Source organism: Oncorhynchus kisutch, linkage group LG19 (assembly GCF_002021735.2).
Source record: "Oncorhynchus kisutch isolate 150728-3 linkage group LG19, Okis_V2, whole genome shotgun sequence".
Taxonomy (NCBI): Eukaryota; Metazoa; Chordata; class Actinopteri; order Salmoniformes; family Salmonidae; genus Oncorhynchus; species Oncorhynchus kisutch.
The window spans coordinates 65,399,751-65,419,949 of record NC_034192.2 but is presented as its reverse complement, the minus strand read 5'-3'; the positions used below and the strand labels follow the sequence as shown (position 1 = coordinate 65,419,949).

The 20,199-nt window shown below is 49.1% G+C and overlaps 1 protein-coding gene across 3 annotated transcripts in view; it reads left to right on the top strand.

Annotated features, from left to right (window-relative positions):
* Window positions 1-20,199, top strand: part of pdlim7 (PDZ and LIM domain 7) — an 81,002-nt gene that overhangs the window by 14,979 nt on the left and 45,824 nt on the right. For all 3 annotated transcript variants that reach the window (XM_031797198.1, XM_031797200.1, XM_031797199.1), the window contains exon 3: window positions 10,996-11,147. In XM_031797198.1, the coding sequence (XP_031653058.1) occupies window positions 10,996-11,147 (152 nt within the window). The remainder of the gene's footprint in view (window positions 1-10,995; window positions 11,148-20,199) is intronic.

The window sequence follows — 20,199 nt, the reverse complement described above, 5'->3', positions numbered from 1 at the left end:
ACACTAAGCGTCGCACTCAAAGGTTTAAAACATCAAGACATGTAAAGTATTATAGTCACAGCTACATTTGAAATTTGTATTAAGCAATGTGCAAATAGTACTAGTTATTGTGTGTGTGACAGTTGGTAGCTTTGAGAAGGTTAGATTTTGTTTTTAGGAGCATTATATGGCTGTTTGTGTTGAGTTTGGCCAGGCAACTGATTTTTAGGTCCATTCGTGGCTTTCTAGATGGTTGTTCTGTAGACTTGTTAAATGGGGTTTCTGTTCCTCTGCTATTGGTTCAGAGCTGTGTGTGTTCACAGCTGTGTGTGTAGGATGGTATATGTCTGTGAATGCTCTGCTTCTGTCCTCCTCTCCCTGTATGAGCCAGGAACACAATGTTTCCTCTAAATTCCTGGAATGCCGTCATTCCTCATGTCTCTCCCGTTCCCAGACCCTGGCAATAGCAGAGCCCTTTCTCTTCCCGGTATCCATTGGCTGTGTCCCTCTTCCCTATATAGTGCCCTACACATTGGCTGTGTCCCTCTTCCCTATATAGTGCCCTACACATTGGCTGTGTCCCTATATAGGGCATATACATTGTGTGTTTCCCAAATGACTCCCTAGTGCACCAAAGCCCTTTTGGCCTGGTCAAAAGTGGTGCCCTATTCCCTGTGGGCTCTGGTCAAAAGTGGTGCACTACTGATTAGCCTTAAATGAATAAATGTAGGGACTAGAGTTCCATTTGGGACTCAGCCCAAGTGTCCTGACATCATCATCAGAACACCGCATGACTACCTTCTCACATCCCAAAAAGGAATGCTTTACCGCGGACATCACTGGAAGAAAAACCAGCCCCCCCCCCCCCCCCAGCCCAGCCCCGTCCCCCAAACAGGGCTGGTTGACCTTCAGATACTACTAGGTGCTCTTGTTGAGATTCAAGAGCACCTAGTAGTATCTAGACCAAGGTGTTCTCCCTGATTGGTACTGGCCCCAACAGCTTTGTTACAAAGGAAAGGTCTTAAATAAAAGGCTACATCATCTGGTTAAACCTGGATGACTCGTTATGAATCACTTACACACTGACATGACTGTTTTTTTACCTTGACTTACTGCTTGGAGCTGACACTAAGGTGAATACATCTAGCAGTGGGCTTTGTTGTAAAGGACTGGTTCATGTGAATGAATTGTGTTGTGAGTCACTATCAGAACTAGATTTACCTTGAGTTAGTGCTCCAGTATTTACTGTCACCGCGGTAGGTACTGGAGCCTTACAGCAGCCCAGCAGCCAGCAGGCTCCACTTTCCATTTCTCAGAGGGATATTTATGGGCTTCCATCAGCTGTGCTGTGAGTGATGTAAGGAGAAGCTGGCTAGCTGTGTATCTGGCAGTGTAGGGCTGGGCTATGGGGAACTGGCAGTGTAGGGCTGGGCTATGGGGAACTGGCAGTGTAGGGCTGGGCTATGGGGAACTGGCAGTGTAGGGCTGGGCTATGGGGAACTGGCAGTGTAGGGCTGGGCTATGGGGAACTGGCAGTGTAGGGCTGGGCTATGGGGAACTGGCAGTGTAGGGCTGGGCTATGGGGAACTGGCAGTGTAGGGCTGGGCTATGGGGAACTGGCAGTGTAGGGCTGGGCTATGGGGAACTGGCAGTGTAGGGCTGGGCTATGGGGAACTGGCAGTGTAGGGCTGGGCTATGGGGAACTGGCAGTGTAGGGCTGGGCTATGGGGAACTGGCAGTGTAGGGCTGGGCTATGGGGAACTGGCAGTGTAGGGCTGGGCTATGGGGAACTGGCAGTGTAGGGCTGGGCTATGGGGAACTGGCAGTGTAGGGCTGGGCTATGGGGAACTGGCAGTGTAGGGCTGGGCTATGGGGAACTGGCAGTGTAGGGCTGGGCTATGGGGAACTGGCAGTGTAGGGCTGGGCTATGGGGAACTGGCAGTGTAGGGCTGGGCTATGGGGAACTGGCAGTGTAGGGCTGGGCTATGAGGAACAGTGGCCCTGATCTTGCATTGTCAGTTTAGTCAAATGTGCATAGAGAGAATGGTCACCTGTAAGGACAGGTGAGAGGCATTTAAAACACAGCAGGTTGAAAGGTACTGGTAGACCTCACCTTTAATAAAACACAGTAGATTGAAAGGTACCGGTAGACCTCACCTTTAATAAAACACAGTAGATTGAAAGGTACTGGTAGACCTCACCTTTAATAAAACACAGTAGATTGAAAGGTACCGGTAGACCTCACCTTTAATAAAACACAGTAGATTGAAAGGTACCGGTAGACCTCACCTTTAATAAAACACAGTAGATTGAAAGGTACCGGTAGACCTCACCTTTAATAAAACACAGTAGATTGAAAGGTACTGGTAGACCTCACCTTTAATAAAACACAGTAGATTGAAAGGTACCGGTAGACCTCACCTTTAATAAAACACAGTAGATTGAAAGGTACTGGTAGACCTCACCTTTAATAAAACACAGTAGATTGAAAGGTACTGGTAGACCTCACCTTTAATAAAACACAGTAGATTGAAAGGTACTGGTAGAACTCTCCTTTTAAAATACTATAGTTCATACCAACACCACAGAGGAAGCTGTTTAACTTTTATGTAATGTATTACTGTTCACGGTAATAGACAACATTAAAGGGACATTTGAAATGATCTAGGTTGACTTTTTGTTGTTGATCAGAATGAGTCATGTATTTAATAAATTGGTTCCACTGATATCAGAATTAATGTTTTTATTTTAAAGAAACGGTTTGACTGATTTTTCCGTTGTTTTAATAGAAAACTCAATGATACCCCGTCGTCGTCTTGCCGATACCCCGTCGTCGTCTTGCCGATACCCCGTCGTCGTCTTGCCGATAAGGTGCTGCTGTTTCTAACTCTTTATGCTCTTACTGAACGTTTTTAAAAGCAGTCGTTTTATTACAAATGGCAGATCATATGAGACCATGTGATTTTAATCTGTATGTGTGGTATGGTTTGATGTGTCGCAGGGTTTGTTGTCCCCTCTCCTAGTCTCCTTCCTTCCTAGTATTGGCTAACTGTGGTGGGGTGTAGTGCCCCCTTCCTAGTATTGACTAACTGTGTTGGGGTGTAGTGCCCCCTTCCTAGTATTGACTAACTGTGTTGGGGTGTAGTGCCCCCTTCCTTCCTAGTATTGACTAACTGTGTTGGGGTGTAGTGCCCCCTTCCTTCCTAGTATTGACTAACTGTGTTGGGGTGTAGTGCCCCCTTCCTTCCTAGTATTGACTAACTGTGGTGGGGTGTAGTGCCACCTTCCTTCCTAGTATTGACTAACTGTGGTGGGGTGTAGTGCCCCCTTCCTTCCTTCCCCCTCTCTCATCTAAAGGCCTGAGCACAGCATTTTACTATGGCTGCATCCCAAATGGCTCCCTATTCCCTATATAGTGCACTACTTTAGACCAGGACCCTATAGGGAATAAGGTGCCATTTGGGACGCTGACATATCACCTTCCTTCCTTCTGAAGAACAGGAACAGCTGTGATCTAAACCTGAGCCATCGACACAGGTGGTGTCCATTACTGGCCGGAGAGACACACACACACTCACCTACTCTGCTGCCTCTACCTCTCTCTACCGTTTCACTCATTCTTACTATCACTCTGTATCTCTCACCACTCACTATAATCTGCTCTACTGTCTCTACTGGTTTCTATTATCTGCTAGGCTCTACTGTCTCTACTGGTTTCTATTATCTGCTAGGCTCTACTGTCTCTACTGGTTTCTATTATCTGCTAGGCTCTACTGGTTTCTATTATCTGCTAGGCTCTACTGTCTCTACTGGTTTCTATTATCTGCTAGGCTCTACTGTCTCTACTGGTTTCTATTATCTGCTAGGCTCTACTGTCTCTACTGGTTTCTATTATCTGCTAGGCTCTACTGTCTCTACTGGTTTCTATTATCTGCTAGGCTCTACTGTCTCTACTGGTTTCTATTATCTGCTAGGCTCTACTGTCTCTACTGGTTTCTATTATCTGCTAGGCTCTACTGTCTCTACTGGTTTCTATTATCTGCTAGGCTCTACTGTCTCTACTGGTTTCTATTATCTGCTAGGCTCTACTGTCTCTACTGGTTTCTATTATCTGCTAGGCTCTACTGTCTCTACTGGTTTCTATTATCTGCTAGGCTCTACTGTCTCTACTGGTTTCTATTATCTGCTAGGCTCTACTGTCTCTACTGGTTTCTATTATCTGCTAGGCTCTACTGTCTCTACTGGTTTCTATTATCTGCTAGGCTCTACTGTCTCTACTGGTTTCTATTATCTGCTAGGCTCTACTGTCTCTACTGGTTTCTATTATCTGCTAGGCTCTACTGTCTCTACTGGTTTCTATTATCTGCTAGGCTCTACTGTCTCTACTGGTTTCTATTATCTGCTAGGCTCTACTGTCTCTACTGGTTTCTATTATCTGCTAGGCTCTACTGTCTCTACTGGTTTCTATTATCTGCTAGGCTCTACTGTCTCTACTGGTTTCTATTATCTGCTAGGCTCTACTGTCTCTACTGGTTTCTATTATCTGCTAGGCTCTACTGTCTCTACTGGTTTCTATTATCTGCTAGGCTCTACTGTCTCTACTGGTTTCTATTATCTGCTAGGCTCTACTGTCTCTACTGGTTTCTATTATCTGCTAGGCTCTACTGTCTCTACTGGTTTCTATTATCTGCTAGGCTCTACTGTCTCTACTGGTTTCTATTATCTGCTAGGCTCTACTGTCTCTACTGGTTTCTATTATCTGCTAGGCTCTACTGTCTCTACTGGTTTCTATTATCTGCTAGGCTCTACTGTCTCTACTGGTTTCTATTATCTGCTAGGCTCTACTGTCTCTACTGGTTTCTATTATCTGCTAGGCTCTACTGTCTCTACTGGTTTCTATTATCTGCTAGGCTCTACTGTCTCTACTGGTTTCTATTATCTGCTAGGCTCTACTGTCTCTACTGGTTTCTATTATCTGCTAGGCTCTACTGTCTCTACTGGTTTCTATTATCTGCTAGGCTCTACTGTCTCTACTCTACTGGTTTCTATTATCTGCTAGGCTCTACTGTCTCTACTGGTTTCTATTATCTGCTAGGCTCTACTGTCTCTACTGGTTTCTATTATCTGCTAGGCTCTACTGTCTCTACTGGTTTCTATTATCTGCTAGGCTCTACTGTCTCTACTGGTTTCTATTATCTGCTAGGCTCTACTGTCTCTACTGGTTTCTATTATCTGCTAGGCTCTACTGTCTCTACTGGTTTCTATTATAATCTGCTCTCTACTCTACTGTTCCACAAAAGCCCCCTGTTCACCTTCTCTCAGCCCATGCCGCCTCAGAATACCGCGTGTGGTGGGGAGGGGCCTGCGTGTGGTGGGGAGGGGCCTGCGTGGGGTGGGGAGGGGCCTGCGTGGGGTGGGGAGGGGCCTGCGTGGGGTGGGGCCTGCGTGGGGTGGGGAGTGGGGTGGGGAGGGCCTGCGTGGGGTGGGGAGGGGCCTGCGTGGGGTGGGGAGGGGCCTGCGTGGGGTGGGGAGGGGCCTGCGTGGGGTGGGGAGGGGCCTGGGTGGGGAGGGGCGGGGCCTGCGTGGGGTGGGGAGGGGCGAGGCCTGCGTGTGGAGGGGTGGGGCCTGCGTGTGGTGTGGTGAGGAGGGGCGGGGCCTGTGTGTGGTGGGGCGGGGCCTGCGTGTGGTGTGGTGAGGAGGGGAGGGGCCTGTGTGTGGTGTGGTGAGGAGGGGAGGGGCCTGCGTGTGGTGTTTCTCTGTAACACCCTTTTAGTTGGATCTTTAATTGTTTCCAGCCTGTGTAGATCACAAGTGATTAACTTGATGTTTAAAAGTTGATTTTCATATATTTATTGTACCCCCCCCCCCCCCCACCGAAAACAAACCAAACCAGATGCTTTTTTTCAACAAGCTGCCTGACTGCATAATTTTATCCACGTTCTTCAAACGTCAGCGTTACTCCTACTTCTGTGTATCGTCCCATTTCCAAATTAAGGGTTACGTTTTTAGACTTACATTCTGAAGCGTTAAGGTTTGGGGTTAAAATAGAAACGAGTGTCCACGACTGGGAGCGAACACACAACCTTCTGATCCACAACCTGCCAGAGTCGTGGGATTACCCAGAGTCGTGGGATTACCCAAAACTTCTTTATGGTAATAGCTCTCAATGTTGCCCCTAGTGGCTGTTTTTCAGGGCAACGTCTCAACGTCCTCAAGACATGGATAGACGTCCAATCTTAGAACGACCTGGCTTTTCCCCCCCAGGTTTCTACAGTCAAGGGAAGCTGAAATCAAACCACTCCACAAGGGAGCTGTGTCTTCCACTACGAGACATTCCCTCAGTCTGTTTTAATGTGCTGAATCAAAGCAGTTGAATCGTATAGCTTAGTGGAACACGACAGAAACCAATGATTTAGGGTCTAAAATCTTCTGATCATTTATGAGCCAATAGTCTAAAGGGATCAATAATCGGATAGGATGGGGTAATCAATGTCTTCACACACCAGGGTCTGCATCCCAAATCAGACCATAGTCCCCATCTAGTGCACTACTGTTGACCAGGGTTCTATGGACCATAGTCCCCATCTAGTGCACTAGATAAGGAATGGGGCTCCATTTGGGACTCAGACGATGTCTACATGACAGAAATCAGTATTCCAGCCGGGGTTTAGCCCTGTGATGTTCAGCCTTTCTCTGGCTTTCTCTCCTTTTTTAGTGATCTGATGTTGAACACTTTGTACTCTCAGTGATCTGAGTCTTTGACACATTTCGTTAAGCCTCCGGGACAAGTCTGAGTAAGGCCCTTACTAAGCACATTCTGGCATCTCCTCTCTCTTCATACGATCTCCGACGTGTGAATTAACAGCCTCTGTGGATGTCAAGAGTTATTTTTTTTAAAGGACACTTTGAACTGTCTCCAAGTGGCACCCTATTCACTATATAGTGCACTTTGTTTGACCAGAGCCTTGTGTGGAGAGGGTGCCATTAGGGACCTTGCTGCAGCAGGCCTGGCAAGGTAGGGACCCCCAGAGTGCACGTGTGGTTTAAGGTTCATATATGCAGCTTGTTCCCTACTGAGTGTGATGTGGCTGTAACTCATGTCTGATGTCAGGAAGGATCCAACTTATCTACATGACATCATTTAAAAAAAATCATTCACGCTAGTATAATCCTATCCTGTACTGTCGCACTTAGGTGACCTGTCGTGTCGGACTGCTAGTTAATATCATCTAGTCAGTTAGGTGACCTGTGGTGTCGTGTCGGACTGCTAGTTAATATTATCTAGTCAGTTAGGTGACCTGTGGTGTTGTGTCGGACTACTAGTTAATATCATCTAGTCAGTTAGGTGACCTGTGGTGTCGTGTCGGACTGCTAGTTAATACCATCTAGTCAGTTAGGTGACCTGTGGTGTGGTGTCAGGGAGAGCGGATGGTCAGGGAGAGCGGATGGTCAGGGAGAGCGGATGGTCAGGGAGAGCGGATGGTCAGGGAGAGCGGATGGTCATGGAGAGGAGTCTCCACATAGACTTTAGGATGTGGGCGTAACAGGAGGGTGGGGGGGGGGGGGTTGTTCACAGCTCTGCTAGCCAATTCACTGAAAGAGCTAGCGTCATGATAGTCCTTTAGGTGCCTTTTGGCAAACTCCAAGCGGGTTGTCGTGTCTTTTACTGAGGAGTTGCTTCCGTCTGGCCACTACCATAAAGGCCTGATTTGGTGGAGTGCTGCAGAGATGGTTGTGCTTCTGGAAGGTTCTACCATCTCCACAGAAGAACTCTGGAGCTCTGTTAGATAGACTATTGGGTTCTTTATCACCTCCCTGACTAAGGCCCTTCTCCCCCGATTGCTCACTTTAGCCCGGTGGCCAGCTCTAGGAAGAGTCTTGGTGGTTCCAAACTTATTCCACTAAAGAATGATGGAGGCCGTTGTGTTCTTGGGGACCTTCAATGCTGAAGACATTTTTTTGGTACCCTTCCCCAGATCTGTGCCTTGACACAATATAGTCTCTGAGCTCTATGGACAATTCCTTCGACCTCCTGGCTAAGTTCTTGCTCTGACATCCATTGTCAACTGTGGGACCTTTTATATAGACAGGTGTGTGCCTTTCCAAATAATGTCCAATCAATTGAATTTTACCACAGGTGGACTCCAATCAAGTTGTAGAAACATCTCAAGGATGATCAATGGAAACAGGATGCACCTTAGCTCAATTTCGAGTCTCATAGCAAATTGTCTGAATACTTATGTAAATAAGGTATTTCTGTTTTTTACTATTTATACATTTGCAAAAATGTCTAAACCTGTTTTCGCTTTGTTATTTTATGGGGTATTGTGATGTCATTATGGGGTATTGTGATGTCATTATGGGGTATTGTGATGTCATTATGGGGTATTGTGTGTAGCTTGATGACAAACATTTATTTGATCCATTTCAGAATGAGGCTGTAATGTAACAATGTGGAAAAAGGGAAGGGGTCTGAATACTTGCTGAATGCATCGTATTTTGGTTGAATGCATTCAGTTGTGCGACTAACTCGGTATTCCCTTTCCCTAATATAATCTACACTAACAGATGAGTCGTGATGCTAGCTCATATCACGTACAGCAGGGATGGGCAACTTTTGATGGGGTGGGGGTGCCCCCCAAAAAATTGAGGGGCCTCAGTGGCTCGAGTCCCCCCCCACTCGTGCCGGCGACGAGAACAAATGGACATTTAAAGATTTTATACAGTGCATTTGGAAAGTATTCAGACCTTTTACTTTTTACACATTTTGTTACATTAAATCCTTATTCTAAAATGGCTAAATTTAAATAATATAATCATTCTAAACACAATACAACATAATGACAAAGTGAAAACAGTTTTTGTTAGAAATGTTTGCCAATTTATTTAAAAAAAATAAACTTTTTATTTTATTTTTTTACAATCGTTTTCAGACCTTTTTGCTCTGAGACTCGAAATTGAGCAACAGGTACATCCTGTTTCCATCGATGATCCTTGATGTTTCTACAGGTCCTCAGGCCTACCAAACGCACCGGTTGCCCCAGTAACAGATGAGTCGTGCTGCTAGCTAATATCATACACATCCCATAGGGCGGCGCACAATTGGCCCAGAGTCGTCCAGGTTTGGTCATTGTAAATAAGAATTTGTTCTTAACTGACTTGCCTAGTTAAATAAAGGTAAAATAAATCAATTCTACAGCCTCGGTATGGAGACACATCTGGTTTAGTGTATAGGTAGTTACCTTGTCTCTCACTGCTTCCCAAATCGCACCCTATTCGGGGCCCATAGTGCACTACTTTAGATCAGAGCTCTTGTAGGGAATAGGGTGCCATTTGGGGCGGAGCCGCTCTCTCTCTCTCTGTAGTGTCCTGTCGGGAGTTGAACTTCACTCCAAAGCTTCAGTCCACATCTGTAGTGGATCATAAGAGGTGATGTCATAGTGCTGATTGGACTCTTACCTCATGTCCTCATTGTGGTTTGGGGCACCATCTGGCTGAACACACACACACACACACACACACACACAGAGCCCTTAGGTTCCCTCTACAAATCACTAGCCGGTGATAACAGACCCAAACAGGAATCTTCTTGATAGCTTTGTGTATGTATATTTAGTGAATACAGTGTTAAAAGGCCCTCTGGGGTCCGCTAGCTACTGTTAAGAGGACACATCTGTTGATTGGTGTGAACGTACTATGCCCTAGAATGTTTCAGTGTGCACTTTCATCTCTCTGATCCTGTTCTTAACCAATATGTTCCCTTTGACTCGATATCCTCTGATTCTTCCCTCTAGATCAGCCCTGTTGTTGGCTAGATATAATTCTAGTCTTCCCTCTAGATCAGCCCTGTTACTGACCAGCTATCCTTTCCTCTAGATCAGCCCTGTTACTGACTAGATATCCTTTCCTCTAGATCAGCCCTGTTACTGACTAGATATCCTTTCCTCTAGATCAGCCCTGTTACTGACTAGATATCCTTTCCTCTAGATCAGCCATGTTACTGACTAGATATCCTTCCCTCTAGATCTGCCCTGTTACTGACTAGATATCCTTCCCTCTAGATCTGCCCTGTTACTGACTAGATATCCTTCCCTCTAGATCTGCCCTGTTACTGACTAGATATCCTTCCCTCTAGATCTGCCCTGTTACTGACTAGATATCCTTCCCTCTAGATCTGCCCTGTTACTGACTAGATATCCTTTCATCTAGATCTGCCCTGTTACTGACTAGATATCCTTTCCTCTAGATCAGCCCTGTTACTGACTAGATATCCTTTAGATCAGCCCTGTTACTGACTAGATATCCTCCTAGTCTTTCCTCTAGATCAGCCATGTTATTGACTAGATATCCTCTAGATCAGCCCTGTTACTGACTAGATATCCTCTAGATCAGCCCTGTTACTGACTAGATATCCTCTAGATCAGCCCTGTTACTGACTAGATATCCTCTAGATCAGCCCTGTTACTGACTCATTAACATGAATTGCTTTGTTGTATCAGTTCTAGTAGGTTGGTAGGTTCTAGTAGGTTGGTAGGTTCTAGTAGGTTGGTAGGTTCTGGTAGGTTGGTAGGTTCTGGTAGGTTGGTAGGTTATAGTAGGTTCTGGTAGGTTCTAGTAGGTTGGTAGGTTCTAGTAGGTTGGTAGGTGTTGGTAGGTTATAGTAGGTTCTGGTAGGTTCTGGTAGGTTCTGGTAGGTTGGTAGGTTCTAGTAGTTTGGCTTCAGAACCATTTCCAGGTTTCGTCTTTGAACCGTCTTTGAATAAGAACTGTGTCGGTTAGGGCAGATGTTTGTTCCGTTTAACCATGAGAATATAGAGACACAGCGAGAGGAAACAGTAGGTACATTTGTTTTATTTCACGTGTACTTCTACAACTATACTGTTACCTGATTTCACAGGTAATCGTAACGTGTTCTTGTCAGTGACCAGCTTTAATAGGCCAAAGGTCATATTTCTGTATAAGTGAGTGCCCCTGTTGAGAACCACAATCCACCCCCCTCTCTCTCTCCCTCTACAGCTGACCCCCGGGGGTAAGGCCGCCCAGGCCGGTGTGGGCGTGGGAGATTGGGTGGTGTCCATCGGGGAGACCAACGCAGAAGACATGACCCATGTGGAGGCACAGAACAAGATCAGAGCAGCAGAGGAGTCTCTCACCCTTACCCTCAGCAAGTAAGATAATATAACTAGACTGTACTGTAAACACTATACTCACCCTCAGTAATATAACTAGACCGTACTGTAAACACTATACTCACCCTCAGTAATATAACTAGACCGTACTGTATACACTATACTCACCCTCAGTAATATAACTAGACCATACTGCCGTGTGGTAGCAGAGAGAACAGTCTACGACTAGGGTGGCTGGAGTCTTGGGCAATTTTTAGGGCCTTCCTCTGACACCGCCTGGTATAGAGGTCCTGTATGGCAGGAAGCTTGGCCCCAGTGATCTACTGGGCCGTACGCATTACCCTCTGTAGTGCCTTGCGGGCGTAGGCCGAGCAGTTGCCATACCAGGCAGTGACGCAATCAGTCAAAGGTCTTGATGGTGCAACTGTAAAACCTTGAGGAACTGAGGACCCATGCCAAATCTTTTCAGTGTCCTGAGGGGGAATAGGTTTTGTCATGCCCTCTTCACGACTGTCTTGGTGTGCTTGGACCATGTTAGTTAGTTAGGAGTGGTTTGAGATGCCTTGCTTTCTAATTCTGTTGTAAAAATATATATATTAAATGAGATTAAAACCACTTTGGTGATTTTAAATAAAGCGACGCAAATGTAATTTGACAGACTGGGGTTGGATAACATACCTGCTACCTACAGAAGCATGTTGTATTTACTCCTCTTAGAAACTCCCTACTCAATAACAAAAACATTTTATGTCAAGCCAACAGCTCATTTCTAACAGAAAATGAAAGACGTGGTAACATTTATGTTTGGTTAGAATCTCCTGCATAGATAGATAACTATAGAGGTGTTGAATTAACCAAGCCACCGTCTAGCCTGTCCGTTTCATCTATTACGTGTCTACTGCTGTTAACAGTGAAACCACAAGATGGGTTGTAGTGGTGACTTCAGCACCCCAATGGTTACTTCGGGTCACACAGACATGGAACCAGTACTGTTAGTGAGGGTGTCTGAACGACCTCTCCCGTAATGTGATCAAGACAAAGGAGATGATCGTGGACGACAGGAAAATGAGGACGCCTCCATTCTTATCCACCTGGCTCCAGTGGAGCAGGTTGAGAGCTTCAAGTTCCTTGGTGTCCGTCCACATCACCAACAAACTATCCTGGTCCAAACACACCAAGACAGTCGTGAAGAGGGCACGACAATGTCTATTCCCCATCAGGACACTGAAAAGATTTGGCATGGGTCCTCAGTTCCTCAAGGTTTTACAGCTGCACCATCAAGACCTTTGACTGATTGCGTCACTGCCTGGTATGGCAACTGCTCGGCCTCCGCCCGCAAGGCACTACAGAGGGTAATGCGTGCGGCCCAGTAGATCACTGGGGCCAAGCTTCCTGCCATACAGGACCTCTATACCAGATTGTGTCAGAGGAGGCCCCCCAAAAATTGTCAGACTCCAGCCATTCTAGTCATAGCCTGTTTTCTCTGCTTCCGCACGGCAAACGGTACCGGAGCACCAAGTCTAGATCCAAAAAGCTTCAAAACAGTTTCTACCCCCAAGCCATAAGACTCCTAAGTAAGCATTTCCCAGAAAGGTCTACATCTGTTGTATTCAGTGCATGTGACAAATGAAATTCCACAAATTTCATTTGAACTGTAGATAGTGATGGTACAGTGAGGGAGTCTGAACTGTAGATAGTGGTGGTACAGTGAGGGATTCTCTGAACTGTAGATAGTGGTGGTACAGTGAGGGAGTCTCTGAACTGTAGATAGTGGTGGTACAGTGAGGGAGTCTCTGAACTGTAGATAGTGGTGGTACAGTGAGGGAGTCTCTGAACTGTAGATAGTGGTGGTACAGTGAGGGAGTCTCTGAACTGTAGATAGTGGTGGTACAGTGAGGGAGTCTCTGAACTGTAGATAGTGGTGGTACAGTGAGGGAGTCTCTGAACTGTAGATAGTGGTGGTACAGGGAGGGAGTCTCTGAACTGTAGATAGTGGTGGTACAGTGAGGGAGTCTCTGAACTGTAGATATCTCTAAATCTAATGAACAAGCTATTGAGTCTGAACACCTACTGTCCACACTGACCGACTGTAGGGACTCAGGACTATGTTAAAAAATTAAGTCAGACTAGATACACTGTTAATAAACAAGGCTGTGTCTGACTGGCCTGCCGTAGGGCCCTGTCGACCCTGAATTAGGGCACTATATAGGGAATAGAGTGCCATTTCGGACACAATCAAAACAGAGACCAGATCTACAGTTCGAATGCGAGGCGTGAGTGTCTTCAGGAATATGGCTGACCTGATATTATGGCCTGAGACCATCAAGAAGGTTTAGAGTGACACTAAACTATTTAGCTTTCCATTCTGACACCGCTCTCGCTTCCCCCCCCCCCCCCCCCCCCCCCCCACCCACCCCCCTCCCGGCACATATGGGAAAAATCTGGAGTGCTGAATTGACAGTCTTCCTTCTTGAAGAGGTCACGTAACAGCCTCAACCCGAAAGCCTAAAAAAGGAGTGAGTGTCTGAGGAGGGAGACCGTAACTACCTCATCTGTTTGTGAGGGAGAGAGAAAGTCATACGTCTGTGATTTAATAGATGAGTAATGAAAACCAACATGTGGTCTGTATCTGAAATTGAACCCTGTTCCCTTCAAAGTGCACTCTGGGGCCTGGTCATAAAGTAGGGCATTATGTGCCTTCCTAGTGGAGCAGTGGTCTATAAGGCACTGCATCGCAGTGCTAGCGGCGTCACTACAGACCCGGGTTTGATCCCAGGGTTTGTCGCAGCCGGCCGCGACCGGAAGACCAATGAGGCAGCGCACAATTGTACACCAGCTAACCCAGAATGACCCCAGCCCAGACCTGTATACCAGCTAACTGGTTACCCAGAATGACCCCAGCCCAGACCTGTACACCAGCTAACCCAGAATGACCCCAGTCCAGACCTGCACACCAGATAACCCAGAATGACCCCAGCCCAGACCTGCATACCAGCTAACCCAGAATGACCCCAGCCCAGACCTGTACTCCAGCTAACTGGTTACCCAGAATGACCCCAGCCCAGACCTGGACACCAGCTAACCCAGAATGACCCCAGCCCAGACCTGTACACCAGCTAACTGGTTACCCAGAATGACCCCAGCCCAGACCTATACTCCAGCTAACTGGTTACCCAGAATGACCCCAGCCCAGACCTGCACACCAGCTAACCCAGAATGACCCCAGCCCAGACCTGCACACCAGCTAACCCAGAATGACCCCAGCCCAGACCTGCACACCAGCTAACCCAGAATGACCCCAGCCCAGACCTGCACACAGCTAACCCAGAATGACCCCAGTCCAGACCTGCACACCAGCTAACCCAGAATGACCCCAGCCCAGACCTGCACACCAGCTAACCCAGAATGACCCCAGCCCAGACCTGCACACCAGCTAACCCAGAATGACCCCAGCCCAGACCTGCACACCAGCTAACCCAGAATGACCCCAGCCCAGACCTGCACACCAGCTAACCCAGAATGACCTCAGCCCAGACCTGCACACCAGCTAACCCAGAATGACCCCAGCCCAGACCTGCACACCAGCTAACCCAGAATGACCCCAGCCCAGACCTGCACACCAGCTAACCCAGAATGACCCCAGCCCAGACCTGCACACCAGCTAACCCAGAATGACCCCAGCCCAGACCTGTACACCAGCTAACCCAGAATGACCCCAGCCCAGACCTGTACACCAGCTAACCCAGAATGACCCCAGCCCAGACCTGCACACCAGCTAACCCAGAATGACCCCAGCCCAGACCTGTACACCAGCTAACCCAGAATGACCCCAGCCCAGACCTGTACACCAGCTAACCCAGAATGACCCCAGCCCAGACCTGCACACCAGCTAACCCAGAATGACCCCAGCCCAGACCTGCACACCAGCTAACCCAGAATGACCCCAGCCCAGACCTGTACACCAGCTAACCCAGAATGACCCCAGCCCAGACCTGCATACCAGCTAACCCAGAATGACCCCAGCCCAGACCTGTACTCCAGCTAACTGCTTACCCAGAATGACCCCAGCCCAGACCTGTACACCAGCTAACTGGTTACCCAGAATGACCCCAGCCCAGACCTATACTCCAGCTAACTGGTTACCCAGAATGACCCCAGCCCAGACCTGCACACCAGCTAACCCAGAATGACCCCAGCCCAGACCTGCACACCAGCTAACCCAGAATGACCCCAGCCCAGACCTGCACACCAGCTAACCCAGAATGACCCCAGCCCAGACCTGCACACCAGCTAACCCAGAATGACCCCAGCCCAGACCTGCACACCAGCTAACCCAGAATGACCCCAGCCCAGACCTGCACACCAGCTAACCCAGAATGACCCCAGCCCAGACCTGCACACCAGCTAACCCAGAATGACCCCAGCCCAGACCTGCACACCAGCTAACCCAGAATGACCCCAGCCCAGACCTGTACACCAGCTAACCCAGAATGACCCCAGCCCAGACCTGTACACCAGCTAACCCAGAATGACCCCAGCCCAGACCTGCACACCAGCTAACCCAGAATGACCCCAGCCCAGACCTGTACACCAGCTAACCCAGAATGACCCCAGCCCAGACCTGTACACCAGCTAACCCAGAATCAGCCCAGACCTGTATACCAGCTAACCCAGAATGACCCCAGCCCAGACCTGTACACCAGCTAACCCAGAATGACCCCAGCCCAGACCTGCACACCAGCTAACCCAGAATGACCCCAGCCCAGACCTGCACACCAGCTAACCCAGAATGACCCCAGCCCAGACCTGCATACCAGCTAACCCAGAATGACCCCAGCCCAGACCTGTACACCAGCTAACCCAGAATGACCCCAGCCCAGACCTGCACACCAGCTAACCCAGAATGACCCCTGCACACCAGCTAACCCAGAATGACCCCAGCCCAGACCTGCACACCAGCTAACCCAGAATGACCCCAGCCCAGACCTGCATACCAGCTAACCCAGAATGACCCCAGCCCAGACCTGCACACCAGCTAACCCAGAATGACCCCAGCCCAGACCTGTACACCAGCTAACCCAGAATGACCCCAGCCCAGACCTGCACACCAGCTAACCCAGAATGACCCCATCCCAGACCTGCACACCAGCTAACCCAGAATGACCCCAGCCCAGACCTGCACACCAGCTAACCCAGAATGACCCCAGCCCAGACCTGTACACCAGCTAACCCAGAATGACCCCAGCCCAGACCTGTACACCAGCTAACCCAGAATGACCCCAGCCCAGACCTGTACTCCAGCTAACCCAGAATGACCCCAGCCCAGACCTGTACACCAGCTAACCCAGAATGACCCCAGCCCAGACCTGTACACCAGCTAACCCAGAATGACCCCAGCCCAGACCTGCACACCAGCTAACCCAGAATGACCCCAGCCCAGACCTGCACACCAGCTAACCCAGAATGACCCCAGCCCAGACCTGCACACCAGCTAACCCAGAATGACCCCAGCCCAGACCTGTACACCAGCTAACCCAGAATGACCCCAGCCCAGACCTGTACACCAGCTAACCCAGAATGACCCCAGCCCAGACCTGTACTCCAGCTAACTAGTTACCCAGAATGACCCCAGCCCAGACCTGTACACCAGCTAACCCAGAATGACCCCAGCCCAGACCTGTACTCCAGCTAACCCAGAATGACCCCAGCCCAGACCTGTACACCAGCTAACTGGTTACCCAGAATGACCCCAGCCCAGACCTGTACACCAGCTAACTGGTTACCCAGAATGACCCCAGCCCAGACCTGTACACCAGCTAACCCAGAATGACCCCAGCCCAGACCTGTACACCAGCTAACCCAGAATGACCCCAGCCCAGACATGTACACCAGCTAACCCAGAATGACCCCAGCCCAGACCTGTACACCAGCTAACCCAGAATGACCCCAGCCCAGACCTGTACTCCAGCTAACTGGTTACCCAGAATGACCCCAGCCCAGACCTGTACTCCAGCTAACTGGTTACCCAGAATGACCCCAGCCCAGACCTGTACACCAGCTAACTGGTTACCCAGAATGACCCCAGCCCAGACCTGTACTCCAGCTAACTGGTTACCCAGAATGACCCCAGCCCAGACCTGTACTCCAGCTAACTGGTTACCCAGAATGACCCCAGCCCAGACCTGTACTCCAGCTAACTGGTTACCCAGAATGACCCCAGCCCAGACCTGTACTCCAGCTAACTGGTTACCCAGAATGACCCCAGCCCAGACCTGTACACCAGAATAACCCCAGCCCAGACCTGTACACCAGCTAACCCAGAATGACCCCAGTCCAGACCTGCACACCAGCTAACCCAGAATGACCCCAGCCCAGACCTGTACTCCAGCTAACTGGTTACCCAGAATGACCCCAGCCCAGACCTGTACTCCAGCTAACTGGTTACCCAGAATGACCCCAGCCCAGACCTGTACACCAGCTAACTGGTTACCCAGAATGACCCCAGCCCAGACCTGTACACCAGCTAACTGGTTACCCAGAATGACCCCAGCCCAGACCTGTACTCCAGCTAACTGGTTACAACATTTTGACATGAACACGGGGGCTTTGTAGCCCAGCACACGGGGGCTTTGTAGCCCAGCACACGGGGGCTTTGTAGCCCAGCACACGGGGGCTTTGTAGCCCAGCACACGGGGGCTTTGTAGCCCAGCACACGGGGGCTTTGTAGCCCAGCACACGGGTAGCCCAGCACACGGGGGCTTTGTAGCCCAGCACACGGGTAGCCCAGCACACGGGGGCTTTGTAGCCCAGCACACGGGTAGCCCAGCACACGGGGGCTTTGTAGCCCAGCACACGGGTAGCCCAGCACACGGGGGCTTTGTAGCCCAGCACACGGGGGCTTTGTAGCCCAGCACACGGGGGACAAAGGCTGCTTCTCTTCCAGCATTCACCAAAACTCAAAGCTTTACACAAACAAGTATGAAAAATGACACATAATGTTTGATGGCTTTAACAAAGACTTCCAAACAAATGGTTAGAACTGTAGCAACACAGCTGAACCCAATTTGGCACCAGTTACTACCCTTACACGGTGCTCCAAACTGACTGTGCACTAAACAGGAAGTCCAAACCAAATTAGGAAAATTTACAAACATACCACCAAAACGACCCTATAACCAAGCTCTCAGATTGGACGAGCCCCGACTGTGTTAGCTGGCCGTAATTCATAACAACAAAGGGAGACATGACTGAATTCTTATTTAACCTTTTAACCAGCCAAGTCAGTTAAGAACAAATTCTTATTTTCAATGACGGTCTAGGAACAGTGGGTTGGTTAACTGCCTTGTTCAGGGGCAGAACGACAGATTTATACCTTGTCAGCTCAGGGATCTGTTCTAGCAACCTTTACGGTTACTGGCCCAACTCTCTAACCACTAGGCTACCTTCTGGTTACTGGCCCAACTCTCTAACCACTAGGCTACCTTCTGGTTACTGGCCCAACTCTCTAACCACTAGGCTACCTTCTGGTTACTGGCCCAACGCTCTAACCATTAGACTGCCTGCTGGTTACTAGTACAACGCTCTAACCACTAGGCTAACTGCTGGTTACTGGCCCAACGCTCTAACCACTAGACTACCTGCTGGTTACTGGCCCAACGCTCTAACCACTAGGCTACCTGCTGGTTACTGGCCCAACACTCTAACCACTAGGCTACCTGCTGGTTACTGGCCCAACACTCTAACCACTAGGCTACCTGCTGGTTACTAGTCCGACGCTCTAACCACTAGGCTACCTGCTGGTTACTGGCCCGACGCTCTAACCACTAGGCTACCTGCTGGTTACTAGTCCGACGCTCTAACCACTAGGCTACCTGCTGGTTACTGGCCCGACGCTCTAACCACTAGGCTACCTGCTGGTTACTGGCCCGACGCTCTAACCACTAGGCTACCTGCTGGTTACTGGCCCAACGCTCTAACCACTAGGCTACCTGCTGGTTACTGGCCCAACGCTCTAACCACTAGGCTACCTGCTGGTTACTGGCCCAACGCTCTAACCACTAGGCTACCTGCTGGTTACTAGTCCAACGCTCTAACCACTAGGCTACCTGCTGGTTACTAGTCCAACGCTCTAACCACTAGGCTACCTGCTGGTTACCCCAATTGTAAAAATAAATACATTTTATTTAAACTAAATGCTAAATGTAACATAAGCTGTGGATGTCTATATGATCAGTAGTGTGTGGATGAGTGGAGAGTGCTTTCTGGTGAAAACAGACCAACAACCAAAAGGTGGAGGAAGCCAGCCTGCCCTGGTGAAGAGGGAAGATATGTTGTTGGCTGATGTGGCCAGCCTGCCCTGGTGAAAAGGGAAGATATGTTGTTGGCTGATGTGGCCAGCCTGCCCTGGTGAAAAGGGAAGATATGTTGTTGGCTGATGTGGCCAGCCTGCCCTGGTGAAGAGGGAAGATATGTTTTTGGCTGATGTGGCCAGCTTGCCCTGGTGAAAAGGGAAGATATGTTGTTGGCTGATGTGGCCAGCCTGCCCTGCTGAAAAGGGAAGAGATGTTGTTGGCTGATGTGGCCAGCCTGCCCTGGTGAAAAGGGAAGAGATGTTGTTGGCTGATGTGGCCAGCCTGCCCTGGTGAAGAGGGAAGATATGTTGTTGGCTGATGTGGCCAGCCTGCCCTGGTGAAGAGGGAAGATATGTTGTTGGCTGATGTGGCCAGCTTGCCCTGGTGAAAAGGGAAGATATGTTGTTGGCTGATGTGGCCAGCCTGCCCTGGTGAAGAGGGACGATATGTTGTTGGCTGATGTGGCCAGCCTGCCCTGGTGAAGAGGGAAGATATGTTGTTGGCTGATGTGGCCAGCCTGCCCTGGTGAAGAGGGAAGATATGTTGTTGGCTGATGTGGCCAGCCTGCCCTGGTAAAGAGGGAAGATATGTTGTTGGCTGATGTGGCCAGCTTGCCCTGGTGAAGAGGGAAGATATGTTGTTGGCTGATGTGGCCCCCCTGCCCTGGTGAAGAGGGAAGATATGTTGTTGGCTGATGTGGCCAGCCTGCCCTGGTGAAAAGTGAAGATATGTTGTTGGCT